This window comes from Grus americana, chromosome 10, assembly GCF_028858705.1.
Source record: "Grus americana isolate bGruAme1 chromosome 10, bGruAme1.mat, whole genome shotgun sequence".
In the NCBI taxonomy this organism is placed as follows: Eukaryota; Metazoa; Chordata; class Aves; order Gruiformes; family Gruidae; genus Grus; species Grus americana.
Window position 1 is genome coordinate 24,290,571 of NC_072861.1, and position 26,544 is coordinate 24,317,114.

The 26,544-nt window shown below is 67.8% G+C and overlaps 2 protein-coding genes across 3 annotated transcripts; both read right to left on the bottom strand.

Annotated features, from left to right (window-relative positions):
- Positions 1–223: 223 nt before the first annotated feature.
- Positions 224–8,669, bottom strand: FES (FES proto-oncogene, tyrosine kinase). Of its 2 annotated transcripts, none has more exons than XM_054837476.1 (20): positions 8,554–8,668; positions 6,788–6,881; positions 5,800–6,051; positions 5,530–5,703; positions 5,360–5,456; positions 4,762–4,945; positions 4,308–4,445; positions 4,077–4,196; positions 3,872–3,994; positions 3,616–3,802; positions 3,440–3,517; positions 2,988–3,197; positions 2,516–2,638; positions 2,218–2,271; positions 1,930–2,048; positions 1,632–1,726; positions 1,393–1,516; positions 1,101–1,258; positions 765–887; positions 224–615 (listed from the first exon to the last, which is right to left on the bottom strand). In XM_054837476.1, the coding sequence occupies exons 1-20, from the start codon at positions 8,607–8,609 to the stop codon at positions 473–475; spliced, it is 2,652 nt and encodes an 883-aa protein (XP_054693451.1). In that variant the 5' UTR covers positions 8,610–8,668; the 3' UTR covers positions 224–472. The 2 variants fall into 2 exon arrangements, with proteins under 2 accessions (XP_054693451.1, XP_054693452.1); XM_054837477.1 differs by having other exon boundaries at positions 233–615; positions 4,876–4,945; positions 8,554–8,669.
- A 1,270-nt stretch (positions 8,670–9,939) lies between these two features.
- On the bottom strand, positions 9,940–26,544 carry FURIN (furin, paired basic amino acid cleaving enzyme). The gene is made up of 16 exons (XM_054837011.1): positions 26,245–26,544; positions 23,491–23,875; positions 18,668–18,766; positions 17,814–17,909; positions 17,104–17,232; positions 16,770–16,846; positions 16,312–16,400; positions 15,897–16,069; positions 14,673–14,885; positions 14,269–14,369; positions 14,031–14,134; positions 13,741–13,858; positions 12,651–12,830; positions 12,432–12,556; positions 11,903–12,019; positions 9,940–11,823 (listed from the first exon to the last, which is right to left on the bottom strand). Exons 2-16 carry the CDS (start codon positions 23,668–23,670, stop codon positions 11,255–11,257), a joined length of 2,370 nt encoding a protein of 789 aa, XP_054692986.1. The 5' UTR covers positions 23,671–23,875; positions 26,245–26,544; the 3' UTR covers positions 9,940–11,254.

The window sequence follows — 26,544 nt, forward strand, 5'->3', positions numbered from 1 at the left end:
ACAGCTCGGAAGACAGGCCCAGGCGTCCCCCCCACAGCCCCGGGATGCAGCCGGACATCCCCCCGGCAGCCCTGGGGACGCACCCGGACATCCCCCCCAGCCCCGGGGCAGGCCGAGGTGCTGGTGTGCCATCCCGGTGCGCCCTGTCCGGGATGCAGCACAGGTGCGTGGCCCCGCTGGCTCCCCCGGGGCCTGCCCCCCCGAGTCCCCACAGACGCAGTGCTGCAGAGCCCGTTTGTTTATTACACAGGATCAAGCCCGGCAGGAGCTGTGGGTGCTGTGTCCCCGGGGCGTGCGGGAGCCCGCTGCCCTGGGCCAGGGAGGGGGCACGGCCGTGCCCGGCTGCCCCGCAGCACCCGCTGCCCGGGCAGGCCCTGCCTGAGGGACGGACGCTGCCGGTGGGATGGATCGGTGGCACACGGTACTGTCCTGAGTGGGGCCGGCGGGGCGCTCCCTTCTCCGGTGCTCCCCCTCACCGGTGCCTCTTGCGGATGCTGATGAGGTCCTGGTGGATGGTGCTGAAGCTGGGCCGCTTGCGGGGGTCGTACTCCCAGCACCGCTGCATCAGCCGGTACACCTCCTCGGGGCATTGCTCAGGGGGATCCAGCCGCACACCTGGGGGGCGGCAAGGATGGGGACATGGCAGCCCAGGCCACTGGCCCCTCACCCCCCCCAGCCCCGTCCTGCCCATCCCACGGGCACGGCTCCACGGCAGACCCACAGTGCTGGGCCCTCGAGAGCCGGACCCCGGCCACGTCCCTTACCCTGCTCCACCGCCTCTCGCGTCTGCTGGTTGCTGAGGTTGGCGTAGGGGACGGCACCCAGGCTGAAGGCTTCCCATAGCAGGATCCCAAAGCTCCAGACATCGCTCTCGGAGCTGTATCGGCCTGGGGACATGGAGCAGGACGGATGCTGGCGGCTGGGGATGCTCATGGCACCGCTGCCCTGGCTGCACCCACGCTCACAAGGGCTGGGGTACCCAGGGTCTCTCTGCCTCCCTCCCCAGGACCAGGCACATAGGAGTGGGACAGTGTGCCCCAGAATCCTGGCTCCCAGCTGTGCCGTGGGGCCACCAGGCCATGCCAAGCTCTGTCCTTTACCATAATTGAGTGCTTCAGGGGCAGTCCACTTGACAGGGATCTGCTTCATCCCCCCCGTGGAGGCATAGATGCCACCCTCCTCCTCCCGTGACATCCCGAAGTCGCTGATCTTCAGGGTATTCTTCTCTGTCACCAGGCAGTTGCGAGCGGCCAGGTCCCTGGGATGGTCCATAGCTCTCAGCCATGTGCCTGGCCGTCCCCAGGGGCCTCTGCCTGGCACGGGACCCGGGCAGCGAGGGCTCCGGGGTTCACCCTGCCCTGCCCAGCGCCCGCCCATGCCACTGGAGCCCACCTGTGGATGCAGTGCTTGCTCTCCAAGTACTCCATGCCAGCGGCAGCGTTCTCCGTCATCTTGATCAGCTCCTTCACCCGCAGGTGAGGCCCCTCACTGCGCAGGAAGCTCAGGAAGTCCCCCCCTGCACCCAGGATTGTGGAGCTGGCAGACGGCTGCCCTGGCACGCCATGGCAAGCTTGCACACGCATGCACCAGCTGCCCTGGCAGCGCTGGGGCCGCAGGACAGGGCTGCTCACCCTGCACCAGCTCCATGACAATGTAAATTGGCTGCTTCTGGGTGCAGACGCCGATGAGACGGACAATGTTCGGGTGGTTGTACTGCTTGAGGATCCTGCGGGGACAAGGAAAGGCATCATGAACACGCAGGGCCCAATGCCCCGGGCACAGGGCCACCTCTATCCTGTCCCCAGGACGCTGTGCCCAGCCAGCCCAGGGGCACAGCCCTCAGCACAAGGATGCTGCAGTGCCAGCAGCGTTCGAACAGCCCCAAGTCCCGAGGACAGGCAGGCTGGGACGAGAGATGGCTGCATAGACCTGGCTTCCTGCAGGAACTTGGCCTTGAGCTCCGGCGGGAGGGTTTCCCGGCAGGATTTCACAGCCACGGGGGTGTTGTCAGCACGCAGGCGGCCGCTGAACACCTCCCCAAAGTTACCCTGCAGAGAGACACAAGTGCACTGGCCCAGCTTGCCGCGGCGTAGCCTGAGGCAACCCCTGTCCTCCAGCAGACCCCTGGGCACAGCCCTGTCCTCCCACAGACCCCCAGGGACAGCCCTGTCCTCCCACAGACCCCGCGCAGGCATGGACCAGAGCACCCTGACTCACCCGGCCGATGCGCTCCCCCAGCAGCACGTCCTCGTGGTTGAGCACCCATTTGTCCTGCATTGAGCAGACACCAAAGGTAGTGAGCCGTCCTTCGGCCTGCCCCATGCCCACATCCCCCCCGCCCCTGCAGCCCCCTCTCACATGGCCCCGGAGGGAGGTCCCCAGCTCCCAGCCCCCCCACCCCAGGGCTGGAGTAGCGTGCTTGGGGCTCCCAGCCCAGCCGTGGGCAGCAGAAGGGGCCAGGCAGGGCTGCCCCATGCACAGGGGACTCGTCCCCCTCCCCACTGCCTGCTGTCACCTTGGGCACAGCCCTGGCCAGGATGATCCCACTCTTCCGGGTGATGGGCTGCTGGCTCTGCAGGAGGTGCTCGATGAGCAGCGGGATGGTGGGGAAGCCTTCCCCCTCCAGCCGGTACATGTTCTGTGGGGAGGGGAGGCTGAGGGGTTTTCCTGCACGTATGCATGGGTGTGCTCATGAGGGCTGAGGTGCACGGGTGTGCACTCACAGGTTAGTGTGCACACGCACACACACAGCGCAGGACATGCATGCACACCAGGCAGGGCAAACATGCGCAACTGGGCGTTCACATGCATGACACAGGGCTCACACCCTGCGCTCCACACTTGGCCCGTGCGAGGTTGGGTGCACACAGCTCGCACTGTACGCACGTGCCCTGTGCACTCACACCACTGGCTGTGCCCAGGCAGGAACCCCCGCCTGCCTGTGCAGGGCCACCCCCGGCCGTCTCTCCCCGCCTGTGGTCACTCACGTCGGCAGCCTGGATGATGAAGTGCCGGGGCTGCCCGTCCCACAGCACGCTGAGCACGTACTCCTGCTTGCCCTGGCTCTCCCGCACCAGGAAGTCCCCGCTGCAGTTCAGCAGCTCCTGGACCTCGGAGCGCGGGATGGCCCCATGGTACCAGACCTGCTGGCACAGCGGCTTCTGCACCTCCGGGATCAGGGGCACGGGGGGCGGCAACTGGATGGAGACGGGGGGTGAGCCCAGCCGTGTCCCCGGGTCATGCCCGAGGTGGGGGCAGCAGCAGTGCTTGGAAGCCGTGCCCCGGACAGGGTGCAGCAGGCAGGGGGAGCAGGGGCTGGAGCACAGAGATGAGGGGGCTGTGGGGCCAGACAGGAGAGGAAAGGGGGTGCCAGGGGGCCGGGAGGCTCGGCAAGGCAGCTGGGTGGGAGGGGGGTGGCTGGAGGTGCCCAGGGACTCACCGAGTACTTGGGGCTGAAGATGCCCGAGATGTGGTTCTTGAGGGTCTCCAGCGCAGTGGGTCCGCTCCGCTCCTGCTCCTGGGGGGGACACATGAGCGGTGAGCTGGGCGGGGGGCGACCCGAACCCAGCATGCCCCAGCCCTGTGGCTCCCGGGGCGCGGCGGGGCAGGACTCACCACGGAGGACACCGACTGCCGGTCCTCCTGCAGAGGCAGGGCGGGCAGGGGCTCCCCAGCAGCCAGCTCCGCCAGCTTCCCGGCCAGCAGGTCCCGCTGCGCCTGCAGCTTGGCCTGGGCACAGAGGCAGCCCTCGAGCTGCTGCTGCGCCTCCTGCAGCCCCTGCCGCTTGCCCAGCAAGTGCACCCTGGGGACGGGACAGGGCGGTCAGCCACCGCTGCCCCCAGCCCCTCGCCCCCCGCCCACCACACCTCACCGCTCCCCGGGGCTTCGGCCCTGCTCCTCGCTCCGGATCTCCGCCTGCAGCTCCCGCACCCGCTGCTCCTTGCTGCTCACGGCCTCTGTGGAGGCCACCAGCTCCTCCTCAACTGATGTCAGGCTGCAAGAGACACAGGTGCCAGACGGTGCCGAGCCATGCTGCTGGCGGCGGCAGCCCCCGCCCGTGGCCCGGCCCCGCTCACGTGTGCTGGACGCTCTCGACGGTCAGTTCGTTCAGCTGCAGCTCCCCCGGGGCCAGGCTCTCCGTCTCCTCCAGCAAGCTCTCGTCGAAGGACACGGCTGGCGGCACCTCGGAGCTGTACCTGCGGGCACCCAGCGTGGCTCTGCCTCCCACCTGCCCCGTGCCAGACACTGGCACCCACAGCTGGCAGGGCTGTGTCCGGCAGAGGGGCTGCAGCCACGCGGGGCCGTACCCGTGGCTCTGGATGAAGCCGCTGTACTCGGTGGCCGGCTCGATGGCATGGATAGCTCCGGCGATTTCCTTGTGCACGGCCAGCACGTCCTCCTGCACCAGGCTGCTGATGCTGTAGTACTCCCTGAGGATCTCCTTCCTGTGGGGACGTGGGTGCTGGGGGCTGCCGGGCTCCTGTGCCCCCCAGCCCAGGGCCCCTCCAGCCAGGCGCCACCACCCCTGCCCCGGCACTGCCGCCCGGGCTGGCCGGTTCCTGCATCCCGCTGGCTCGCACCCTCAGCCCCCGCATCTCGCGCGGTGCTGCGGGGCATCGCTGTGATGGGAAAGTACACGTGGCCGGCGGGGCTCTGGCAGGAGGAGGGAGCACTGCCGGTTCTAGGGGCCGTGGGGGTGCCCAGGGACGGGCAGCGGAGCGCGGGGCAGGCAGCGGGACATGGGGCAGGTAGGGCTCTTACAGGACAAGGACCATCTCCTGCTGCAGGCTGTAGAGGGACTGGTGGAGGCTGGGCAGAGCCCGCTGGTAGTGGTGGTGGTGGTGGAGCGCGGCCGCCTGCACGGCCAGCACGTACTGGTTGTGCAGGGCGTAGAGCTTCCAGAGGCTGCGCACGTACTTCTCCTTCGCCTTGTCCCGCTCCTTCTCTGGGGGGAGAGGCCGTGGAAAACACCCGCTGCCACCGCGCCGCCGGCCCCAGCGCTGCGGCACATCCCCCCCTGAGCAGCCAGCGAGGGGCGCGGGGTGAGGCAGGGGCCGGGGGGGTGACGGGGCAGGGAGGGGGTCCCAGGGCAGGCAGGGAGGCCAGGGCTGGGGTGGCCACACCACAACCTCCCCATGCACAGGGATGCTCCCGACACACAGCACGGTGTCCCAAGGCCACTGGGCATTTTGCCCGGCTCCCTAGGGGCCAGGCTGGGCTCTCCCCGTGCTGCCCAGCCCCAGAGCCCTCACCCGGTCCAGGCTGAGGCCATCCCTGACCTGCTGGGGGCCGAGGGGAGCCGGGAGGGGACACGGCAGGATGGGGCTGGGGCTGGGGCAGGGGCCGGGCTGGCAGGCACCTTTGCTGGCCTCCTGGTACTTGCGCTTGGCCTGGGCGCTGTCGCGCACCAGGCTGCGATACTGCGCCTTCAGCTTCTCCATCTCCTGCTGCGTGGTCTGGAGGGGAGACGCCGTCAGGGGAGCAGGGCAGGGCCAGGACCCCGCTCCCCCCCTGCTGGGACCCACGTACCCGGGTGTACTCCTGGTTGAGCTGCTGCCACTGCTCGCTGAAGGCCTTGCGGAGCTGCTGCTTGTCGCGGATGAGCAGGCTCAGCTTGGCCAGCGGCCCCGTCGTCAGCTCCTCCGCGTGCCGCCGCAGGATCTGGCTCAGCGCCTCTGTCCGGCTCGCCACCACCCACCACGACTGCAGGGATGGGGCGTCAGGGACGGCCGCCCTCTGGCACTGCATCACACTGTGCTGGGCTCTGTGGGGTGCGCTCCTGCACCGGGGTGTTCCTACCTCCCCAATCTGGCTGCCATGGTCACCGGTGCGGAGCTGCCCAGGGCCCTCCTGTTTCTCCAGCTGGGAGAACATGTGGTGCAGCATCCCCGCGTACTCCCGGTCGCTCTTGGCGCGCTGCAACATCCACTTCTTCATCAGCTCCAGGAGGCGCAGCTCACTGTCCTGCAGCCGCAGCAGTGCGCTGTGCCCCTGCGGGCACCACAGCTCTGGCCCGAAGCCCATGGCACCGCTGTCCTGGGCGGGAGGAGGCTGTGGAGTGGTGGGAGAGCCTGAGCCACAGCTGCCACCCCGCACCCTGCACCGCGTTTGCCGGTGGCCGGGGCGCTTTGCATCTCATACCCTCCTGCCCCATCGCCCCTCAGCAGGACGTGGTACCCGGGCCAGGTGGCAATCTGCCTTGCAAAGTGCATTCAAAGCAGGCGGGAGGGCTGAGCACGCCCCAAGCCCCGCGGCAGCTGGGGCCTGTGGGGACGGTGCCGAGGAGGAGGAAGTGTGGGGTCAAAACCCTGTCGTGCGCGCAGGGCTGCTCCCCAAGGGCATGCCCTGGCCGCAGCACCGGCCCCACACAGTGCAGCAGCTCCAGCCCCGTCCTGCCTCTCGGCACGGTCACCCCTGCGCCCACGGTGGGGGCAGCTGGGCATGCCGGGACAGAGTAGCTTCCAGGGCACGGGTGGGAAGCCGGCAGGAGGGGGATGGCACGCCGAGCCCCAGAGGAAGGTGCCGAGCCCGGACGTGTCCCAGCCCCCAGGACTCTGGCACAGCCACTGGGAGCTGAACTGGTCCCAGCTGCAGTCCCAGGGTGCTCTGCCCCACAGCAAGGGTGCAGCAGGGGCAGGAGGGTGCCGGAGCACGCCTCTGCGCAGGGCAGGATGTCCCCGGCACAGCCCATGACCCTGCAGAGGGCCAGGGCTGAGACAGCCCCCCCAGCCCCACGAAGGGGTCCCCTGCCCCTGCCTGCGCCCCGCTGGGGCACAGCCCCTCTGACCTGCCTGCGCCACGAGGTCCTCGCCGTGGGGCTGGTGCTGGTGTCCTCCCGGGGCCGGGGCCAGCGCAGTCTGGGGCTGGTGCAGCTCTGGCTCCTGGGGAGGAACAGGAAACCCGGTGCTGACCATACAGCCATTGCGAGATTTCCTGTGCTTTGTCCCCTCCCTGCCAGTTCCCGTGCCCAGGGCTGACACGGGCACACGGCTCCACCGTAGTTGGGCAGCCCCCAGCCCCACCGCCCCTCCTGGCTGCCTTGCACCAAGGCCGGCATTGGCAGGATCTGGCCCCGCAGGAGCCCAGGGCTCTTCCTCGCCCCAGCTGTGGTCCGCAGCCCCGGCCCCCCCCAGGGGTTTCACCCAGCAAAGCCCCTTCAGCCGTGCCCGGTCCTGTCTGTCGACCAGCCCCTCTTCATGCCCCTGCTTCCCCGAGAGGCCGCAGGGACTGGGGGGTACCCAGGGGGGTCTCTGGGGCTCTGTGCAGCCCTGCTGAAAGGGGGCCATCCCGTCACCACCCCCGAGCCTGGGCCTCATGACCATCAAGGGACAGAGCATCCACCACGCAGGCACCCATGGAGTCGCGCCCCAGCCCTCGGCACCAGGCTGCGCCTGCACAGCCAGCACCCAGCACCCCACTCCCTGCGGCAGCGCCAGGTGCTTCCCCCGTCAGAGTGCTTCACTGGTGCCATGGTGGGACCGCTCAGTCCTGGCAGCCGCATCGCAGGGGGAGCTGCCACCGCCTTCGGCAAGCACCACTGTACGCATCCCCGTCGTGGCGCAGCCCAGCTCGGCTCTGCTCAGCTCAGCCCAACCGTTTCCCGGGTGGTTTGTGCTGAGCCCCCCCCGTCCTGTGCCTGGCAGGGAGACTGTGGCCCCAGAGGGACGTCATGGTCACCTGCAGGACACAGCCAAGCTGAGTCCACTTTTAGAGGAAGTTGGGGGAAAAAAATGTGTCAGATGGGAGTTTTGCTGACTCGCTTTCCCACAGTTGAGCGATGCCCAGATGGTCACGCCAAGGAGCAGCACAATGGCGTAGCACGGCACAGCATGGCACAGCCCGGCACAACACAGCCAGGGGCTGCCACAGTGCCCCGGGCGCAGACCCCAAGCAGCACTCCAGCGAGCGCAGGAGGTTTCTGTGCTGAGCAACAGAAATCCCCACCCAGAGTCACTGCACCTTCCCTGGGGCAAGAGGAACCCATTTGCTGCCTGCCCAGTTGAGCAGTTCAAGAGCTGCCACGTGCTGCCAGGGTCTCCAGTTGCCCACCAGTGACCCTGTAACTGGCCCTGGTCCCCAAGAGGTGCTGCCTGCCGAGATGCCCTGCCTGCCCGTCCCCACAGAATCCTGCCTGCTGGGGGACTCCACTTTCCCTGTGCCCCATTCAGCCACCCAGAGCACTCAGTGCTGCTGACACTCCCTGGCACCACCAGTGCCAGGATCCCTGGAAACAGTGATTTTCACAGCACATTTGGGGGTCAGAGCAGCTCCACTAGCACCAGCGCTGCATCTGCCCTGTCCTATGGCACACACCAACCTGCTTCCGACCCTCTCTGCCCCGGCCCCAGAGCCTGCCCAGGAGTAGTTTTATTTTCTGCCTGAGCTGTGGGTCCCTCCGGCAGTGTCCACACCCCCCAATGGCTCCAGAGACACTCGCAGCGTTGTCACAAGCTTAGCAAGTGTTTTGCAAGCCAGGCTGAGAGGCTGCTTCTCTCCACCCCCAGCATCCCTGCAGCATCCCCTGGCATCTCCCAGACAGTGCAGGAGCCCTACCTGCCTGCATTGGGCTGCACCAGGGACAGACACCAAGCACCTCTGGTGGGAGGCATCTGAGCCTGAGGGGTGGGGGCCACCCCCTGGCAGCGTGAGGCCGGTCGGGACTGTGCTGCGAGGCTCCGGGTGTGCCGGCAAGTGCAGCTCTCCTTCCCTGGAAGTCCCAACTGCTGTGTGCAGCAGGAAGGTTGCTGTGGGCCAAACCACAGCTCACCCAGTTTCACATCCTCCATCTGCCCTCCCGCAGCCTGCAGAGCCCGGTGGGGCTGCAGCCTCTGCCTGCTCCCCTGGCAGGAACCGTTGCTGCAGCACCCGATGGCCACAGCCTGCCGGGTACCCAGCCGCCCCCGGCTTGCAAGCTGCCGGCTCGGGCCCACGCAGCCCTCAGCCGAGGGATGACAGGGCCCTGTCCCTGGCCCAGCCGCGTGAGAAAGGGAAGAGTCGGCTGAGGAGCTCCTGCAGTCGCCTGCACACCACAGGGAACTTGCTCCCAACCACAGGAAGCCACCATGGCCATGAGTGTAGCAAGGCTGAAAGGCTCTGCAGAGAGGAGCTGCCTCTGCGAGTGAGCGCAGCTCCGACAGACCCTCCTGGAGGGCTGGGACCCTGCCGATGGGCTCAGTGGGGCTGAGGCAGGCTCTGCCTGGGGCCTGCCCATGGCATGAGCGGGTCCCGGGTCTGGCCTGGCCATCCCTACCTCAGGGCTGCCCTGTGGGCATCGTGCTCTGGCTGCGGGTTGTGCTGGACACGGGGGGTGTAGCACGCGAGCTCAGCTAGTCCCCAGGCTGCAGTGGAGGGGCTCAGCCCACACGCTGTGGGAAAGGAGCGCAAGTTCCTCCAGGCTTTTGACCCCCCCCCCCCCCGACCGCAGCCGGTTCCTGAATTAGCTCCCCTCTCTGCAGGTTCTCTATAAGCAGCTGCTGCTTCTCATTGCTCAGGTGAGGGGGCCAGACCCTGCCTGGGTGCCGAGTCCCCACCATGTCCCCAAACAGCAGCCCCTGCCCCGCACTGGCTCCTGCCTGCAGCCCAGGCAGGGCAGCCCTTGGCTCTGGGGGGGCTCTTTACCTCCTGGGGGGCTCCTCTGTCCTGGCCCGGGGCTGCGGGGGACCCGGCGCTGCAGGTCCTGCAGCTACACTAGGACAGGCAGCGCAGCAGCTGGGGCACAGCAGGAGCACACCCAGCAAGGTGCACACCCAGCAAGGTGCACACCCAGCAAGGTGCACCCACCCCAGCTACAGGCAGGGCCGCAGGCAGGGCCCCAGGCCCCCTCCTGCAGCTGGTGCAGGATGACAGCCCCCGGCCCTGCGCCCTCCTGCCTCCGGGGACAGGCGTCCCAGCCAGGGCCACCCGCAGCTGCAGCACACAGAGCACAGGCAGCGGAGCTGGTTTGCATAGTTCTGAACATTTAATAACTCAGTCTCTCTAGCGTTATATCCACATCCATTAAATTAAAAACAGGCTCAGGAGGCAGCTCCCGGCTGATTAAATTACAAGAAAAAATTACTGTGCACCAAAAAGTTATTATAGAAAAATAGTCCTGTGGCCCCCAGCCAGCGGCTCCATCCACGGCAGGCTGGGGCTGGCGCTGGCGCGGGGCAGGTGGGAGCCTGTGTCGCAGCCCCGGTGTGCAGCAGCGGACGGCGAAGGGGCTCACGGCACCGGCCCCCAGCCCGTGGGGAAGGGGCAGCAAGGGCAGGCGGCGCCGGGAGGGAACGGATTGTCACCAAGTGGGGGCAAGGCACGTCAGGGGGCAGGGGCGTGCTGGGGCCGTGGGGACGCCGGGCTCTGCCCAGCACAGGCAGGGTGCAGGCAGAGCCGGGGCAGCGCAGGCACCGGCGCTGCCCGACTGCCCCAGCCAGCAGCGCGCGCAGCCCTGCCCAGGGGCAAAACAGGAGGGGGCCTGGGGCAGCCCCACAGAGCAGGGTCTGTGCGAGGGGGTCCCTGCCCGCGCTGGGGGGCTGAGCCTCGGGCACAAGGAAAGGCGCTGCCCTGCTCCACGCTGTCTGGTGCGGGGGGGCTCCTGTCCACACTGCAGACAGCCGCAGCTGTGATGGGATGGGCAGGCAGCGGGCAAGCAGGCAGCAGAGGCTGAGGCCTGGCCATTATTGCTGTTGAAGGGCACGGGTGGAGGCAGACAGGCCGTCGGGAGGCAGCAGGGAGCCGGGACGCAGCGTGCTGAGCCAGGGACACAGGCTGAGGCCCGGCCGGTGCCAAGGGTGGTAGGGGCGAAGGGACACCATGCCACGGGCTGGGCTTAGCCTGGTGGGGCAGAGCACGTCTCGGGCAGCTCAGCCCGAGCAACAACAACCCAGGGACCCCACAGGCTGTCCACCCTGGGGGACGCACGTGACCCCCAGCAGCAGCCGCCCGCCTGGAGCGGGGGACACGGCTGCCAGCGCAGGGCCAGTGAGCACCAGGGGCCCCACCGCCATCAAACACCCCGGCGTGGGGTACAGGATGGACATATGGACGTGGGGTCAAGAGAAATGGTGCAAGACTGGGACGGTGCCAAGCTGGGGATGGTGCCGGCGAGGCCGAGCCTGGCAACCCAGGCTGGGGCCGAGGGATGGTGCTGGCAGGTGGGGAGCCCCGGGCTGCTGTGGTGCGGGAGGGGGACGAGGGCAGAGTCCGGGGCCCCTCGGCCTCACCTGCCCCGGCCCCACAGTGCTGGGCAGGGAGGAGGGAGGGGCAGGAGGGCTCATCAAAGGGCACTTTGGTCTCTGATGAAGGCAGTCCTCTCGCTGTGGGCCTCGTACTCCTCACCGTCCGACTCGGAGGGGCCCTCCTCCTGCCAGATGTCGGAGGGGAGCCCCTTGTAGGAGATGATCCTGCTGTCCAGGGCGTATACCTTCACGCCCCGCAGACTGAAGCCTGAGCGCGCCTGCAGCACCAGGAAGATGGTGACGAATATGACAACGATGAGGACGCAGCTGAGGCTGGCAATGAGGACGGGCAGGTTGGCTGGAGGGGCGGCCTCGGCCAGCCCCTCACTATCTGCCAGGGCAGGGGACGCACGGCTGCTCTGCGTCTGGTGGGAGCAGGAGAGGTCCAGGCTGCTGAAGTGGGAGTGCGCGGGGCAGGTCAGGCACTGGTTGGGGCCGGGCCCCATGCAGGTGGCGCAGGAGGGGTGGCAGGGCAGGCAGAGGTGGGGCGCGATGGGCTCCACGCTGTTCTCCAGGTTGTAGTGCGTGTTCTGGATGCCGGGTGCGAAGCCAGGAGGGCAGCGCTTCAGGCAGCTCTTCTGGTGCAGGTAGTACCCCTCCTCGCAGACTGCAGGAAAGGCAGGGTCAGCGCACGAGGGGGGGCTGCCTGCACCCCACATCCCCACCCCCGCTGGCCCCACACTCACCCACGCAGGTCTGGCTGGGGGTCAGGGTCTTGCAGCCGCTGCTCTCCAGCTGGTTGGAGAGGCTGGGGGAATCAGTGGCTGTCCCGTACAGCACGAGCGTGAACTTGGTCAGCGTGCCTGCAATGACACGGGGTGAGGACCACCAACGCGCCCATGGGATCATCCGCACTTGGGACAGGCAGCAGGAGGGGGTGTCCACTGGTCCCCACCGTGGGCTGTGGGTGGACGGCAGGGCTGTGCCCGCCACCTGGAAGGGTGCCCAGCGTGGGACCACGGCCCTGCACAGGGCTGCCGCAGGGCGGGGGCCAGGCCAGCTGCTGCCCCAGACCCTTGCCATCCTGGAGCAGCCATATCCCCTCCCCATGTGCCCAGCTCCAGCCTCTCCCCAGCCAGGTCACTGCAAAGCATCCGAGGCGACGCTGGCCCCTCTGCTCAGGGGCGCTGCGGGGGCGCCGGGCGCCTGTGCTGCTCTAGTTCCACCCTGGGCTCGGAGGGCAGCGGCGGTGGGGGGAGGCTGGCCCAGCCCTACCGTAGTTGTTGGCATCGCTGGTGTTCTCGATCTCCAGCACCCATTCCCCGGAGGGGTCCTCGTCCCACGAGTGCGTTGTCATGAAGGCCCAGTCGTTGAAGCCGTCAGCCGAGAAGTCATGGGGCCTGGGTGAGGGGCAGAGAGGTTGGTGCCAGCGTCCTGCAAACCCACTCATGCCAGCCCCGGCCCGGGGCCGCCCCAGGGCACCCTGGCACTTACCTGGAGGCCAGGAGGGTGGAGCGGGTGCCCATGGGACTGACAAGGTGGATGGCCAGGTCCCCCCGCCGGTTGTAGGACAGCGTCAGCCTGGCCTGCGCGTGCTCCAGCCGGCTGATGTAGTTAGCTTTCCCCAGGCAGGCGTCCACCTTCCGCCGCACCTCAAGGCGCTTCCCGATGTCCCTGCCGAGGACAGGCAAGAGTGAGCCCAGTCCCAGCCCAGAGACAGGTAACGGGACGCTCTGGCCCCCACTCCTGCTGCGGGGCTTCGCGGCTGCCCCGAGAACCAGGTGCTGTGCCCAGGGGATGGCTGGAGCAGGAGGCAATCCTGCAGCGACTGGCAGTGCCTCCTCTCCATCCCCAGACAGGGCGCAGGCAGCCGACGGGCCTGTTCCAGGGCGCAGGCAGCCGACGGGCCTGTTCCAGCTCCCAGGCGTGGCAGGGTTTGCTCTGCCGAGCACACACTGCCCGGTGCCGCCTCCCCAGCCGCCACTCCGTGCCAGCCCTGAATGGGCCCTTTCTTTGCCTGCCGCGGTGCCGGCTCCACCCTGCACGGCACAGCCAGGGATGGGACGGGCACCGCCGGCCCCATGCCACTGCTCGTGTGTGGCTGTCCCCTCTGCAGCTGCCTGCGGTGCCGGCCCTGGTGCCAGTGCAGGATGCTGGTCACAAGGAGTCCCCGCTCTGGACAGGCAGGGCTGGGTCCCAGGGGACCCGGGCAGGGCAGCAGGCAGAGGCAGGGCCCACCTCTGGCTCCCTCCGTGCCCAGGGATGCATTCCTCCCCCCGACCCGAGAGCCCCCAGGGAGCGTCCCAGCTGCACACGAGACTCAGCACATGCTGCGCTGTGGCAGCGGCGGCCAAGCAGGAGTAAAAGGAGCTTCTGTCCGACCCCTGAAAAGCCCCTCTGTCTGGGGATGACTCGCCCTGGCTGCTCCCAAACCGCAGTGCCCCAGCCTGCCCGCACCCCCGCCGCGCCCAGCCCGGCCCCAGCAGGAGCGGCCAGGTTCAGCGGTCAACATCGGCGCTGGAGGCGCAGGGCCGTGCACGGGGCAGACGCTGGGCGATGCCCTCCTGGGCTCACCAGTCCTTACTTCGGCTCCGTGAGGACATCGATGACGCACTTCCTCTGAGGTCCCACTGTGGTCCAGTTCTTGGCCAGGCTCACCATGGCCCCGGCATCCAGCAGGCCATAGCCGTAGGAGTGGCTGACTGTGGACAGAGAGGGGCTCAGCACTGCTCCTGGGGCCGGCGCTGTGTGGCTCACCGGGGCCTGCTGCCTCCTTCACCCCTCAGGGCTGCTGGGCTGCCCTGCCCCAGCATCCCTGGGCTAGTGATGCTTGCAGGAACGGGAGCCCCTGGTCCACCCCCGACACCTCAGTACCTTTGCGGCCAACGCCGTTGGTGACCCAGTCGTTGGCGTTGAGGTGGGCCGGCTTCGACGTCTGCACCACCAGGTGCTGCATGTCCCGCCAGGTCAGATTCTTGCTGCAGGGAGACACGGGGCTCAGGCACCAGCACCCAGTTCCTCCTGGCCCCCAGCAGGTCCGTGTCTGGGTGCCGCTGCCTCGCGGGGCTTGCACGGCCACCCCAGCCCAGCCCCACTCTGTGCCTGCCCTTACTTGGCTTCCAGGGTGAGGGCGATGATGCCGGCGGCCAGGGGTGCCGAGGCCGATGTCCCTGTGTGCGATTCGGTGCATTTCTGTCTGAGGTCAGTCGTCACCTGCAAGGAAGAGTGCTGGGGTAGGAGGTGCTGCGGGCAGGAGCTGGCTTGGGTCCCGGGTCCCCACAAGGGCTGCAAGAGGCGAGGCAAAGCCACCGCTCCTGGGGCGGCTCACAAGCTTCCCCCCAGAAGTCCTTAACTCACGAGGTCAAGCCCCGGGAGCAACATATCGGGCGGCAGCGTGGCAGAGCGGGGCCAGCCCTGCTCCCAGCACCATGGCCCACCTGGCTCCCCGAAGGATGCCTACAGCGCATCCCACCCCCATCAGCCCACAGCCCGCAGACACCGACAGCCCCAACTCACGATCTGCTTCTCGTTCTGGTTGCCGCTGCTGTAGGTGGTGGCAAGGGTGGAGGAGCAGGCCTCGCTGTACCAGGGCACGTTACCGTACTGCGTGGTGCTGCTGATGGACAGTGTGTAGATGCTGTTGGTGTAACCGTCACAGTTGCAGCTGTCGTGCTCGCGGCCCCCGTTCCCGGACGCCCAGACGAAGATGGAGCCCAGCCCCCCTCGGCCCTAGCAACAGAGGCAGGGTGAGGGCCAGCACTGGCATCACTCGCGCTGCCGCAGGGCAGGAAGCCCCAGGCCGGAGCTGGGGACAAGGGGACGGTGCCAGCCCCAGGGAGCCTGCAGCCTGAGCAGGAAAGACCGAGCAGACGCAGCTGGGACACCAGGGGACAGCGGGACGCCATCAGTCACAGGCTGCCGGCCTGGACGCCTGGCACCGCCATCCCTCACCACTGCCATGCCTACGGAGGGTGCTGAGGCAGCTCTGCAGGGGCTGCCCCAAGAGGTAAGGCGCTGGGTGGCAGGAGGTCCTGCCAAAGAGGGGCTTCCAAGAACTGATGTCTTTTTCTGCTTGGAGATCACCCAGGCTGACTCTGCCTGTGTGGGATTTGCAGCTGCCTGGCAGCACTGCGGGAGCTCGGCAGAGCAGTCCCAACCAGCAGCTCAGCACCCAAAAGCCAGAGTTCCACTCACAGCACACAGCATGTGTGACGCTGCTGGCGTGGCACAGCAGGGTGGGTTTGCAGCACGCCTTGCACAGCACACGTGTCTTTCTGTGCCGGGAATCCCAGGAGGACATGGGGCACAGCTGAACCACGCAGGCTGCACCACGGTCATGCCAAGGCACAGGCTGCACTGACAGCGCACGGGGATCACGAGGGGAGGACAGGCAGAGGAAACGAGGGCGAGTGGCTGGCATGAAACCATGCAGGTACCAGCACAGAGCTTCGGAGAGTGGGGAGAGACGGTCTCAGTGTTGGGCTGCGTGGGAGCCCTCGGAGCGGGCAGGACAGGGCTGCTCAGAAAGGGGAGATGAGCACCCTGCATGGGAGGAGCCCTGACTCTGAGCCATCACACAGGAAGAACAGGAAAAACCAACAGAGCCTGATCCTGGAGATGGGCTGAAGACAGCTCATCCCAGAAGGGCCAGGACAACGACTGGGGCAGGCAGAGCAAGGGAGACCTGGGGGAAGAGGCAGGAGCTCAGCCGGCGCTGCCCCGGCAAACTCTCCTGCTCACCTGGCTGACCCCTCGGAAGAAAGCCTCCTCCGCCAGCCGGGCCGGGCCGTCCACAGTCTTGCCATCATCCTCGGGGCCCCAGCTGGCACTGTAGATGTGGATGTGGTTGGGATTGAGGCCCAGGGAATGGGCCTCCACAGCATCAGTCACCTCCCCATCCAGCATGCGCACGCCTAGGGCCAGAGAGCAGACGTCACAGGCGACCGGGCAGGGCAGGGCGGCCGCGTGCCGCACAGCAGTGGTGCCGCTGGTGAGAGCCCTCTGTCCACTGCTGCCACCCCGTGCCATGGGCTGTCACAGGGCTGCCCTGGACAGCAGTGCCAAGATCCCCGGCACAGCCCGCTCCTCTGGTCGTGAGGCACCTGCGGAGCACAGTGCGGGCTTTGCTCTCGGCGCAGGGCAGGATGGCACCCACCTCCGATCCTGGCGTTGTAAGCCACGCCGACACCACAGATCCCGTTGTTTGCTACGGCAGCAACTTCCCCGGCGCAGCGTGTGCCATGTCTGCAGTTGAAACAAGACCAAGAGTGCTCAGATGGGGCATGGGGAGCACAGGGCTGAGCACCAGCCACAGCCAGAGGGACCAGCACCCAGGCTGCCTCCCGTCCCTCCCAGACAGGGAGGCCGACAAAGGCCCCAGAGCGCTCCTCTGTTACCCTCCTGCTCTAGAGCAGGGGGTCTGAACGGCCTGCACTGGCGCTGGGCAGCCCCAAAGGATGCTGCTCACATCAGAAAGGGAAGCAGGAGGTTTCTCTGTGGGGCAGAAGCGTGCTGCCACCCCTGCACCCTCCTGCAGTCTGTGACGACTGGTGCTGCCACTGAGTCCCCGCCGTGGCTGGGCTCTGCTGCCCTCACCTCTGCCTCCTGCCTCACCTGTTGTCGTTCATCTGTGTGTAACGGGGCTGCGGGTCTGGGTCCTGGTCATTGACATCAAAGCTCGCCCCTGGATCCTGGAAGACAGATCTGGCAGTTAGAGACAGTCTATCTCGGCCACCGAGCCCCACTGCCCTGGGACCTTGTTCCACATCCCTGAGGCTGGGCTGAGCAGGGGGGGCAGGCTCCAGTCCCAGCTCCATCGCTTTCCTCCATGTCCCACCACGGCAGGCACAAGCCCTGTGCCAAGCAGCTCCAGGGCTGCAGCGAGTGGACGCAGCCACCCGGACAGGCTCCTGTGGCACACTGCCCTGCGGCATCGCCCCACACTTACGTAGTTGCCCTCCAGGTCAGGGTGGTTCTTCTCAATGCCATCATCCAGGATGGAAACCACGATGCCCTTGCCTGTGTAGCCCTGCTCCCAGGCCTGACGCACATTCAGGTCCCGCTGGTTTGTGTTGTACTGCCGAGAGAAGCCCTGGCAATAGGAGCTGCGCCCAGTCGCTGGTACCGCAGCAGGGTGTGCCCGGACCCCTCCCAGGCCCGGCTGTTAGAGGCAAGAGGCGGCTTTCACCCTGCTCTGCTGTGGCGTGGGGATGAGGAAACCCCGGGGGACCCGGGCACAGAGGGCTGGGCACAGCTGCACGAGGAAGGCCACTCTGAAAGGAGACTGAGCCCCATCAACATGGCTCCCTTCGCAGAGATCAGGCTTGTGCCCGAGTTTGATGATGCAGACAGGCACGGGCACGGGCCCATTCCTGGGCCAGGCAAAGGGCTGCTCCGCGGGCTCTTCCCAGCCCTGCCAGCGCCCTGGCAGGCAGCCGCAGCTCCGTGAGCACAGCCTCTTTCCTGGGGCGTCCCCGGACACACGGCACCAGGCAGCTGCCTCGGGCCTTCCTCCTCCACACCAGCCTGGCAGCAGCAGCCGCTGGACAACCATCCCTTGGGTGCCACGTCTGCGTCCCCAGAACTCGCACCAGCTGCACCACGGCTGGGCAGCTCCCCTCCTTGCCCGGCACCGTGCAGCCCCTGCCCGGCACTCACCAGGTACCACTGCTGCGGGAACTTGGGGTCCGTGGGCTCCATGAAAATGTCTCGCTTGGTCCTGCGCTTTGCCACCTGCTGCTCCAGCCACTGCACCTGGGGGCAGAGAGGGCATGGGGCTCCCCTGCTGCCCCTGCCTGCCCCCTCGGCAGCTCGCGCCTGTGTCGGCAGCTCCCTGGACCCCCTGCCCCCCAGCCAGCAGCCTCCCAGAGGGGCTCTCCCCGGGGGAGCTCGCAGTCAGCCCTGGGCTGGCAGAGCATCTGACCCCACCAGAGCTACTGCAGCTCCCAGACTGCCCCTCCTGGCCTCCCCTGACCGGCTGTGCCGAGGCGGCAGTGCCGGGCGTCCTGCAACAGGCTCCGCTCCAGCGGAGCGGGCAGGTCAGAGCGCAGAGCTCTGCCGAGCAGCGGGCTGCCGAGAGCCTGCCAGCCGCCGTGACGCGCTGCACGCCCCGCTGCGCTGCCAGAGTGCCAGGCCCCTGGACCAGAGCCAGGGGACGGGGATCATGGCAGCCCCGCCACGCTGCCGTGCTGGGATCTGGCACTGCCGGCACTGCCCTGCACACCTTGCCCCGCGTACGACGACGGAGAGCCCTCCAGGGAGCCGAGGCTGCCCCGTGCCCTGGGACCACCGCAGCCCACAGGCCAGCGATGCTGGTTCTGCCGACCCCCTGCACTTGCCAGCCACGTGCTGGGCTCGCACCCAGCTCTGCCATGGGCCTCAACGCCAGGGGACGGTTCAAGGCAGCTCAGCCCCATCCTGTGCCCAGTGCTGGCTCACATGCCAGTGCGAAGTGCCCAGGACCAAAGCCAGGCCGTCGCAGATGACAGGCAGGGTCCCCCCGCCGCGTGTACCTGCGGTTCCCTGGCCAAACGGCTGTGCCAGGGCTGGTGGGGTGAGAGGGAACGCTTCACCACGCCGCTGTGCCGGAAGTGGTAATAGTCACCAAAGATCTGCAATAGAGAAAGGAGCAGGATTGACACGACAGCCCAGTTTCCCCAATTCCCTGTCCCCCACCTGCAATCCCACGCCCTGGGGCTGCCACGGGCAGGCTGGGCCACCCACTCCAGAGCGGCTGGTGGCACACGGTGCAGGACCTCCCGTGAGAGGCTGCGGCAGCTGGTGACAAGGCAGCTGGGGGGTGACACGGCCTCTGCCCACCTCACCCTCCTGCGCATCCCCGCACGGCAGTAAATCCCTAATTGTCAAACAAAGCTGCTGCCCTGGCAGGGAGGATCCAGGCAAGCAGCACCAGAGAGGGACAGGCCTTTCAGAGCTAGCCTGGAAGAGGTACCTCAGGAGACAAAACCAACGCTCCTCTGCCAGAGCCAACCAGCACCCCCTGCTAGTGGTAAGGGGGTTCCGGAAGGGCTCCAGACCCCTCTGCCCAGTGGCCCCAGCCAGGGCAGGGAGGGTCTGAGCCAGCCTCTGCTCCTTGGGGCAGGCTGCTCGCCAAGCCCATCTCCCCATACGCCCCAGGCCAGCGCCCCACTGGAGCATCCAGTGCCGGTCTCCACCTCGGGGCACAGCCAGCCACAGTGGAGCAAAGCGAGGGGGGCACGCAGGCGTCCAGCCCCAGCCGGGGAGCCGTGCTGCGCTAATCCCAGCTCAGCTCCCACGCACATGGGGACGGCCCAGCCGGGGCTGGGCCACGGCCGGGACTCCAGCACAGCCCAGCTGGGCCAGGAGGCCATGCAGCCACTCAGCCAGTTATTTTTAAACCCCAAACCCTTTCCAGTGCTGTCATTTCCTTATCCCCTCCTGCACATCCCGGAGGCCGGCCTGGCTGCGGCGGCCCCACCCCTGCCGCCCAGCAGCCTGCCTGGACTGGGGAGAAGGGAGCCGAGCGCCCACCCTGCCCCGCTGGAAGCCAGGAAGCCTGGGCAGTGGCCGCATGTTGGATCTGGCTGCCCAAGCTGTGCCATTGCCTGCGGGGCTGGGCTGTGGGAACACAAGGGAGAGGACGTCTCGCCCTCCGCCACCTCAAACTGTGACAAACCAGTTTGGTTGCAGTTAACAACACCCCCCCCCCCCCCAAGCTTATCAGAGCTCTGCAGATGTGCTGCCACGCTGGCCAGTCACACAGCCAGCCGGCGCTGAGCAGGGGAGGAAAGGTGCACCCAGGCGAGCAGCACCCTCAGCCTCGGGGCAGCAGATCTGGGCTGTGGCTCTCGAAGTCCTGCTCTTCAATCCGAAGCCCCTCCATGCTCCACAGGGCGAGGGAAACACATCCAGGCGCCTGGAGCCAGGCTGCACCACCCCTGCTTAGGGGAAACCACATGCCAGCAGGCCAAGCCCCCACTTGCCAAAGGGGAATTGCTCCGCTCCGCAGGGCTTCCCCAATGGCACAGCCCCCCGGGCACCAGCTGCTCCGTGGGCAGGAAAGGGAACGGACTCGATTTGTGGCAGCCCAGCACCAGCAGCACAGAACGGCAGGAGCCAAACACAGAGGTCAGGACTTGCGTCCACAACTCCATCACCAGGGGAGCCTGGTGCTCGCAGCATGCCGGCACACATCAGTCCCCAGGCAAGGGGCAGGCAAAACCCCCGGCTGCCAGCTCAGGACCCCGCTCCCCTCTGTATATGTGTGTCCCACAGCTGGGGCCGTGGTGAGGAGCAAGCTAACAGCAGGGCACAATGCAGCGTGCAAATCAACCCACACCACGCCAGCTGGTGTTATCCAAGGAAGCCGCAAACCATGCCGTCTCCCTGAGATGTGGTGCTCATGACGTGGGGCTGTGCTCCCCTGTGCTGGTGACAGCTGGGCGCTGCTCACAGCTGGGCGCTGCTCCTGCCCTGGGCTGGCAGAGGAAAGGCCAGGACTCAGCCTGCAGCTCCACACCCCTTCCCAGTGGGGCACGGGCAGGGGCAGCATCGCACCTCTGGCACCGCCAGTCACTGGGGACAGACCCAGGCTTGTTCCCCACGGCACACCGTGTCCCCCCAGTACAGCCTGGGACACCTGGCAGCTCAGAGCATTTGGGGAGGTGCCGAGGTAGAAAAGCCTCTGCACCGGGCTGGCAGAGGGGAAAGCGAGCTGCAGGCGAGCTGCCCTCCCCCAGCAACCCCTCACCCCCTCTGGGGGTAAGGACAGAGCCCTGATTGTTCCTGCAAGGAGATCGCAGCTCTGCCTGGTCATCCGGCTGGATTAGGTCTGCACAGACACTGCGGTGGCAGCCGGGAGCCGGCCAGCCCACACACTTCCACCCTAATCCCACAGTCCCTGTCCTCAGCAAGGGCAGAGCCACCCCCCCAGCCCTATGCGTCCATGGGGCGGGCAGTGCTGATCCCAGAGAGAGCGGTGCCAGCTCACCGCTCCTGCCCAACCTCCACCATGGCTCACACCACCTCAGTTAGTCCTGGGGCCAGGGGGCTGCTGCCCTCCCGCCTGCGTCCCTGGGAGCAGAGCGATGTGCTGGGCGGCAGTGGGGACCTGCGGCCCAGCAGTATGTGAGGTAAGAGCACTCCTCCCTGGGCTGGTGCTGCTGGGGCCGCTCGGTCCCAGTGTCCTGCCAGTGCAGCCAAGGCCAGCACCAGCAGCTGGGCCCTTCCCCGGTGCTCCCCAACCCCAGCCGGGGCTGGCAGCACCTGCACCCCCTCCTCTGCGCCAGCCCCAGTGGCACAAACCACCATGCTCCCACCTCACTGCCTCATCCATCCCTCTCCTCTGATCCCCACACACACACACTGTCCCTTGGATCCCCTTCAAGGCCACTGGCACCAGACACTGGTCCTGGCACCTCTCTGATGGAGGCACCGCTGGGCAGGGGGCTGCCCGCCTGCCCCAGCCCTGCAGGCAGCAGTGGAGCAGGGAGTACGCCAGGACAGCATGCCTCTGAGGACAGTGTCCAGACCCCACGCTGAGGCCAGGATCCTCTCAGATAAGGACCCTGGGGGCCTCTTACTGGGGCACTGCCAGAAGCACCCGGTCCCCCCCCTTCCAGCCTGGCTGCCACATCCTGTCCCAGCGGCACACCCCCCCCAGGAACAGCAGCCCAGAAACCTCCTGGGAGGGAAAGCCTAGCTCTTTCCAGCCCCGCTTTTCCCACCCGGCCACCACGGCCTCTCTGCCAGAGTGGGTTGCCCAGGCCAGCCAAGCTTCGTCCCGCAGCACAGACACCAGGACGGGCAAAACCAGCAGCTCTGACCAGCAGCTCCTGCCGCAGCCTGAGCTGCCACAGCCCACAGGGCTTTGCCTGCAGGTGCTGCCTTGCTGCTGCTCCACGGGCCGGGAGAGCTGGGAGGTGCCAGCCTCTGGCCGCAGAGCGAATGGTGCAGGGAGAAGTTGGGCGCTGCCAGGCAGAGCTGGCATGGAACCCCCATGGCTCACGGGGAGGGACCCCAAAAAGGCCTGGGCTCCCTGCCAAGCCATGGGGCCCTGCACGGCTCTGCACTGCAGCCCAGGGCCTGACAGGCAACCCTGGGCCAGTGGAGACATGGCCACAGAGCCCCGGTGCCCCTGGGACCTGGCACCGCAGTGTGATGGGAAACACTGCCGGCAGCAGGCTGATGCCATCCCCCACTCCCAGGGGTCTCAGCAGAGACCTGGCCCAGTGGGACATGCCCTAGGCCGCTCTCCTGGTCCTCTGCACAGCAGCAGCCCTGGCCTGACACGTCCTTTGCCTTGATGTTGGCTCTAAGACACTTCCACGCAGACGGCACCTGCGTGAAGCTGCCCCATTGTCCCCACAGCACAGATGCCCTTGGTGGAGCCTGGCCCTGGCCCCCACAAAGCTCCCTCCTCCAGCACGAGCCCCAGAGGACTGGGAGGTCCCTGTCCTCAGAGCCCTGCGTACCCACCGCCCCACGCAGGGCTCCTTTCGGGTGGCAGGACCAGGCACCCACTGGCTCCAGCAGCAGCCACCTTCCCCAGCCACCTTTCCCACCCGCCGCAGCAGCTGCTCCCAGCGAGGTCCTGACACCGCAGCCACGAGTTGTGCAATTTCCTCTGGGATTTCACCCCAGGGGAGCTGGGCCCTGCCAAGGCTGCTGGGAGGAGAGCGCCGCAGAGCTCCTCACGCTGGGGACAAGGCCAGGAGCAGCTGGGACCGCAGGGGACACAAAGGGCCCCGGTTCCTTCGCTGTCACTCTGCTGCCAGGGGGGTGATGGCAGCACTGGCTCAGCACAGCCACGTGAGCTGCCTGGTCCCTCCATGGGCTGAGGGAGCAGCGAGGACCTGCTGACACACCTCCTGCGAAGGGCAGTTTCGGGCCAAGGACACGTGGCTGCTGTCAGACTGCCTGCTCCGGGGACACCCAGGAGGTGCTGCTGCTGCCCCAGCTGAGCTGAGGCCGTGCGGCACTGGGGCAGCTCACTGCGGGGAGCACCACCAGAAACCGGGAACCCTCCCTTCCTCCACCAACACACAACACTCCCAGTTTTCTCATGCTGGGATGAGCAGCCCCCTCCAGCAGGCAGAGTGTGCCACACCGAGCCGTGCCACCAGACCGCTCCGCTGGCGGGGGGAGGCCCCGGCTCCATACAGCTAATTACCACCCTTGAGTCAACGCAGCAGATGCTGAAAGGCTGCAGGGAACAGGCACAAATGCAGCGGCCCTGCTGCCAGAAAGAGCAGCCCCCAAGCCAGCTCCAGGGCCAAGCCCGGCGCCTGCACAGACTGTGACAGAGCCAGCGGAGGACACCGCTTCCACAGGGAGAGGACAGCAGGGGACTTACCGGGCCCAGGTTGAGGAATCCATGCTTCCTGGCCAGCCTGTCAGCCTCCTGGGGCCCTGCGGGGACGAGCACAGCCCAGGTGTTGGTGTAAATACGCTGGGCCAGCACCTCCTGGGCCAGGAGAGCGAGGGCAACCACCAGAGTCCAGAGCAGGAGCAGCGAGCAGGGCCTCAGATCCATCAGAGTATCGGGGTTCCTCTAGCTGGGGAGCAGGAGGGTCCCGGGAGCGGCAGGTCCAGCAGCCTCCCTGCGTCAGCGCCCCGAGGCACACTGGCCTCTTTGCCCCGCTGATCCCCGCTCAGCCCAAGAGAGCATGGGGACGAGCCCGTGACAGCCGGGCTGAAGGGCGGCAGCAGGAGCAGACTGTCCAGGACAGCAGCACGATCTGCAGAGAGATGGAAGAGTGGTCAGGCCCCGCGGTGCCTCTCCTCAAACCCAGGGAGGGCAGGCTCCGCCAGACCAAACCGCAGCTCCAGCACCGGGCAAGGGAGCCTTGGCACACAGCACCCACTGTCCACCACAGCTCACGGACAGCCGCACAGGACCTGGGGCCCCGAGGAGCCACGGCAGAACTGCTGTTTACCTTGCCTATTGCCCAATGTGTACTTACGCTCTGTGCTTACAAACACAGGAGATGAACCGGGAGGGGAGAAGGGCACCGAAGGAGGGGAAAGGCAAGGCAAGGGAAGCTGTGCCTCCCACCGCCACAGGACAGGAGCTCCCTTCCCCAAAATGGGCCTATCTGGGCACGGAGCTGGGAGCAACCAGGATGTGAAGCCTGCCTTTCCAGTCCTAAGGGGAGACAGGAGGAGATGCCCCCAGACTAAGGGGGAGACCCTAGCTGAACGAGAGACTGCTGGAAGGATGAAAGCCAGGGAGAGCAGAGCCCCAGGCCCCAGCACCTCCACAATCAGCGACCGACCAGGCAGTGCCTGGTAGCAGTGCTGAGCGCTGTGCTGCCTGTCACCATCAGCAGCTCAGCTCTGCCCTTCCTCTGGAGCACAACATGGTGACACCGGTGTGACTCATCTCCAGAACAGACAGGAAACCGGCACAGGGACCAGGAAAAGGGGAACGCCGTCACCTCCAGTGTGCACCCAGGGACCTGCACGCAGGAATGCCTGGGAACAGGTCACACCGTGTCAGAAAGCAGGTGGGGAGCAGAGCAGGGACTGAACCACCCAACGCAAAGGAGCCCGCAACACGACAGCGCTGGTGCGAGCTCCACTCACGGAGGTCCACAGGGCCCCTGAAATATCTGGTTGTGTTTCAGAGACAGCGATAAAGGTGAGAACCAGCAGTGCCCAGAGGAGCCCCATCCCCCCCTGGCAAGCAGCAGCCCCAGCGAGCAGGGAGCCTGCAGCGCTGCCAGGGGAGGAGAGCAGCTCCTGGCAGCCGCCTGAGACCCCGCCACAGGCTGCAGCACAGACAGTGCCGCGATTCAGGCACGCTGCGGCTCCCCCTCAGCGACCAGACCTTGGCTGGCTGCTGGCTCAGACACCCTGCCGAGGCACCCGGAGCCGCAAGCACCCACCGGAGGCTGGACCAGAGCCCTGGGTCCCAGATCATGCCAGGGCCCAAATCACAGTTTCCAGTGGGGAAAGGCTCCCGGACCCCCAGGGAAGGAAAAAAGCTACCGCGCAAGTGGAGAGAGCAGCAAGCACAGCACAAGGGGACACTGTTGGCCACGGGCAGTCTCTGTGCCAACACCTCGCCCCCTCCACAGGGCCCTGAGCTGGGCAGTCTCCTCCGCTTTGCTGGTCCCAGAGCCAGCAGCCACCCCGCTCCCCAGCGATGACTGCTCGACGTGGGGACAACGCTGCAGTGGGCCTCCGCCACAGGGAGCAGAGCCCAGCCCTCCTCAGCCCCGGCACTCCACGCCTGCTGCCCCAGCGCAGCCCGGGCTGGCTCCCTCCCCGCTAGACCCCAGCGGGTCCGCCGCACGCCCCGGCCCTGCCTGCAAACTTCTGGCCTCGTGCGCTGGGAGCAGGAAGGAGAGGCAGAGGGACAGCCCCGGGCTGCTGCAGGCCAGCGGGGACACGAGTCCCGGCCAGCTGACGGGCCGCTCTCTGCTCCACACCTGCAGCCCCACGAGCGGCACGCTGCCCATCGCACCCGGCACGCACAGGGCAGCAACCGGCTGGGATCCGTCCCAATACTGATGGATACCAGCACTTCCCCACGGGCTGAGCCCCGCCGCCACACGGCACCGACACGGCACTCCCGAGGCCGTAGCACCGGCCCCGCAGCAACGGCCGGAGCCACCGGCCGTCCGGCACCCGCAGCGCTGCGTCCCCACTCCTGCGGCCCAGCCACGGGTGGCTGCGAGGGCGGCCGGGCCGGGGCCGGCCCCGTGGGCGCGACGGGACGAGGCCTGGCTCCCTCCTCGCCCTCGGCTTCCCGCAGCGGCTGCTCTGGCCGTCCCCACCGCCAGCCCCTGAGCACGGCCGGGCCGGGCCGGCCCCCAGCCCGCAGCCCCCAGCCCGCTCCCCGCCGCAGCCCCGCGCCCCCGGGCACGCAGACTTCGCCGCGCAGGGCCGGCCCAGCCCGCGGCGCCGGGGAACGCCCGCCCAGGGGTCGCCGGGCCGCGCACGTCCCCGCCAGCAGCTGCCCAACGGCCGCGGCGCCACCGGCCGCCCCCGCCCGGCCCGGCCCCGCCGCCCGGGGTCCCGCCCGGCCGGGGCCGCCCCAGCTGTCAAACCGCCGGCGCCGGCGGGTCGAGCACCGTCCCCGGCCGCGTCCCCGCGCCCTTACCTCGCGGCCTGCCCGCTCCCGTCCCGCCGGCGGTCGGGCCCGTCTGTCGGCGGCGCCGCGTCACGCCGCGGGGCGCCCGGAGCGCCCGCCCCGGAGCCGGGCCCGGCCCAGGCAGGGGCGGCCGGGGCGGCCGACGGGGCCGCTTGTTTACGCCGAGCAGCTGTCAGCGCCGCCCGCCGCCCCGCCCCGCGCCGACCGGCCACGCACCGACCGACCGGCCCCGCTCGGCCCTGCCCGGCTCCGCTCGGCCCGGCGCGGCCCGGCCCGGCACGGCGCGGCACGGCCGCCGCTCCGCCGGGC

Bases quoted from the DNA above. Each gene is read 5' to 3' on its own strand.
- FES (XM_054837476.1), bottom strand. From the start codon at position 8,609: ATGCCTCCCACCAGAGGTGCTTGGTGTCTGTCCCTGGTGCAGCCCAAT. The intron at 3,198-3,439 runs GTGAGTCCCTGG...GTCTCCATCCAG, and splicing joins TCTTCAGCCCCAAGTACTCG to TTGCCGCCCCCCGTGCCCCT. The intron at 1,517-1,631 runs GTGAGCAGCCCT...TCCTGGGTGCAG, and splicing joins TGTCATGGAGCTGGTGCAGG to GGGGGGACTTCCTGAGCTTC.
- FURIN (XM_054837011.1), bottom strand. From the start codon at position 23,670: ATGGATCTGAGGCCCTGCTCGCTGCTCCTGCTCTGGACTCTGGTGGTT. The intron at 17,910-18,667 runs GTACACGCGGCG...CTCTGCCCCCAG, and splicing joins GTTTGGCCAGGGAACCGCAG to GTGCAGTGGCTGGAGCAGCA. The intron at 14,886-15,896 runs GTGAGCAGGAGA...CTCTGTTGCTAG, and splicing joins TCTTCCGAGGGGTCAGCCAG to GGCCGAGGGGGGCTGGGCTC.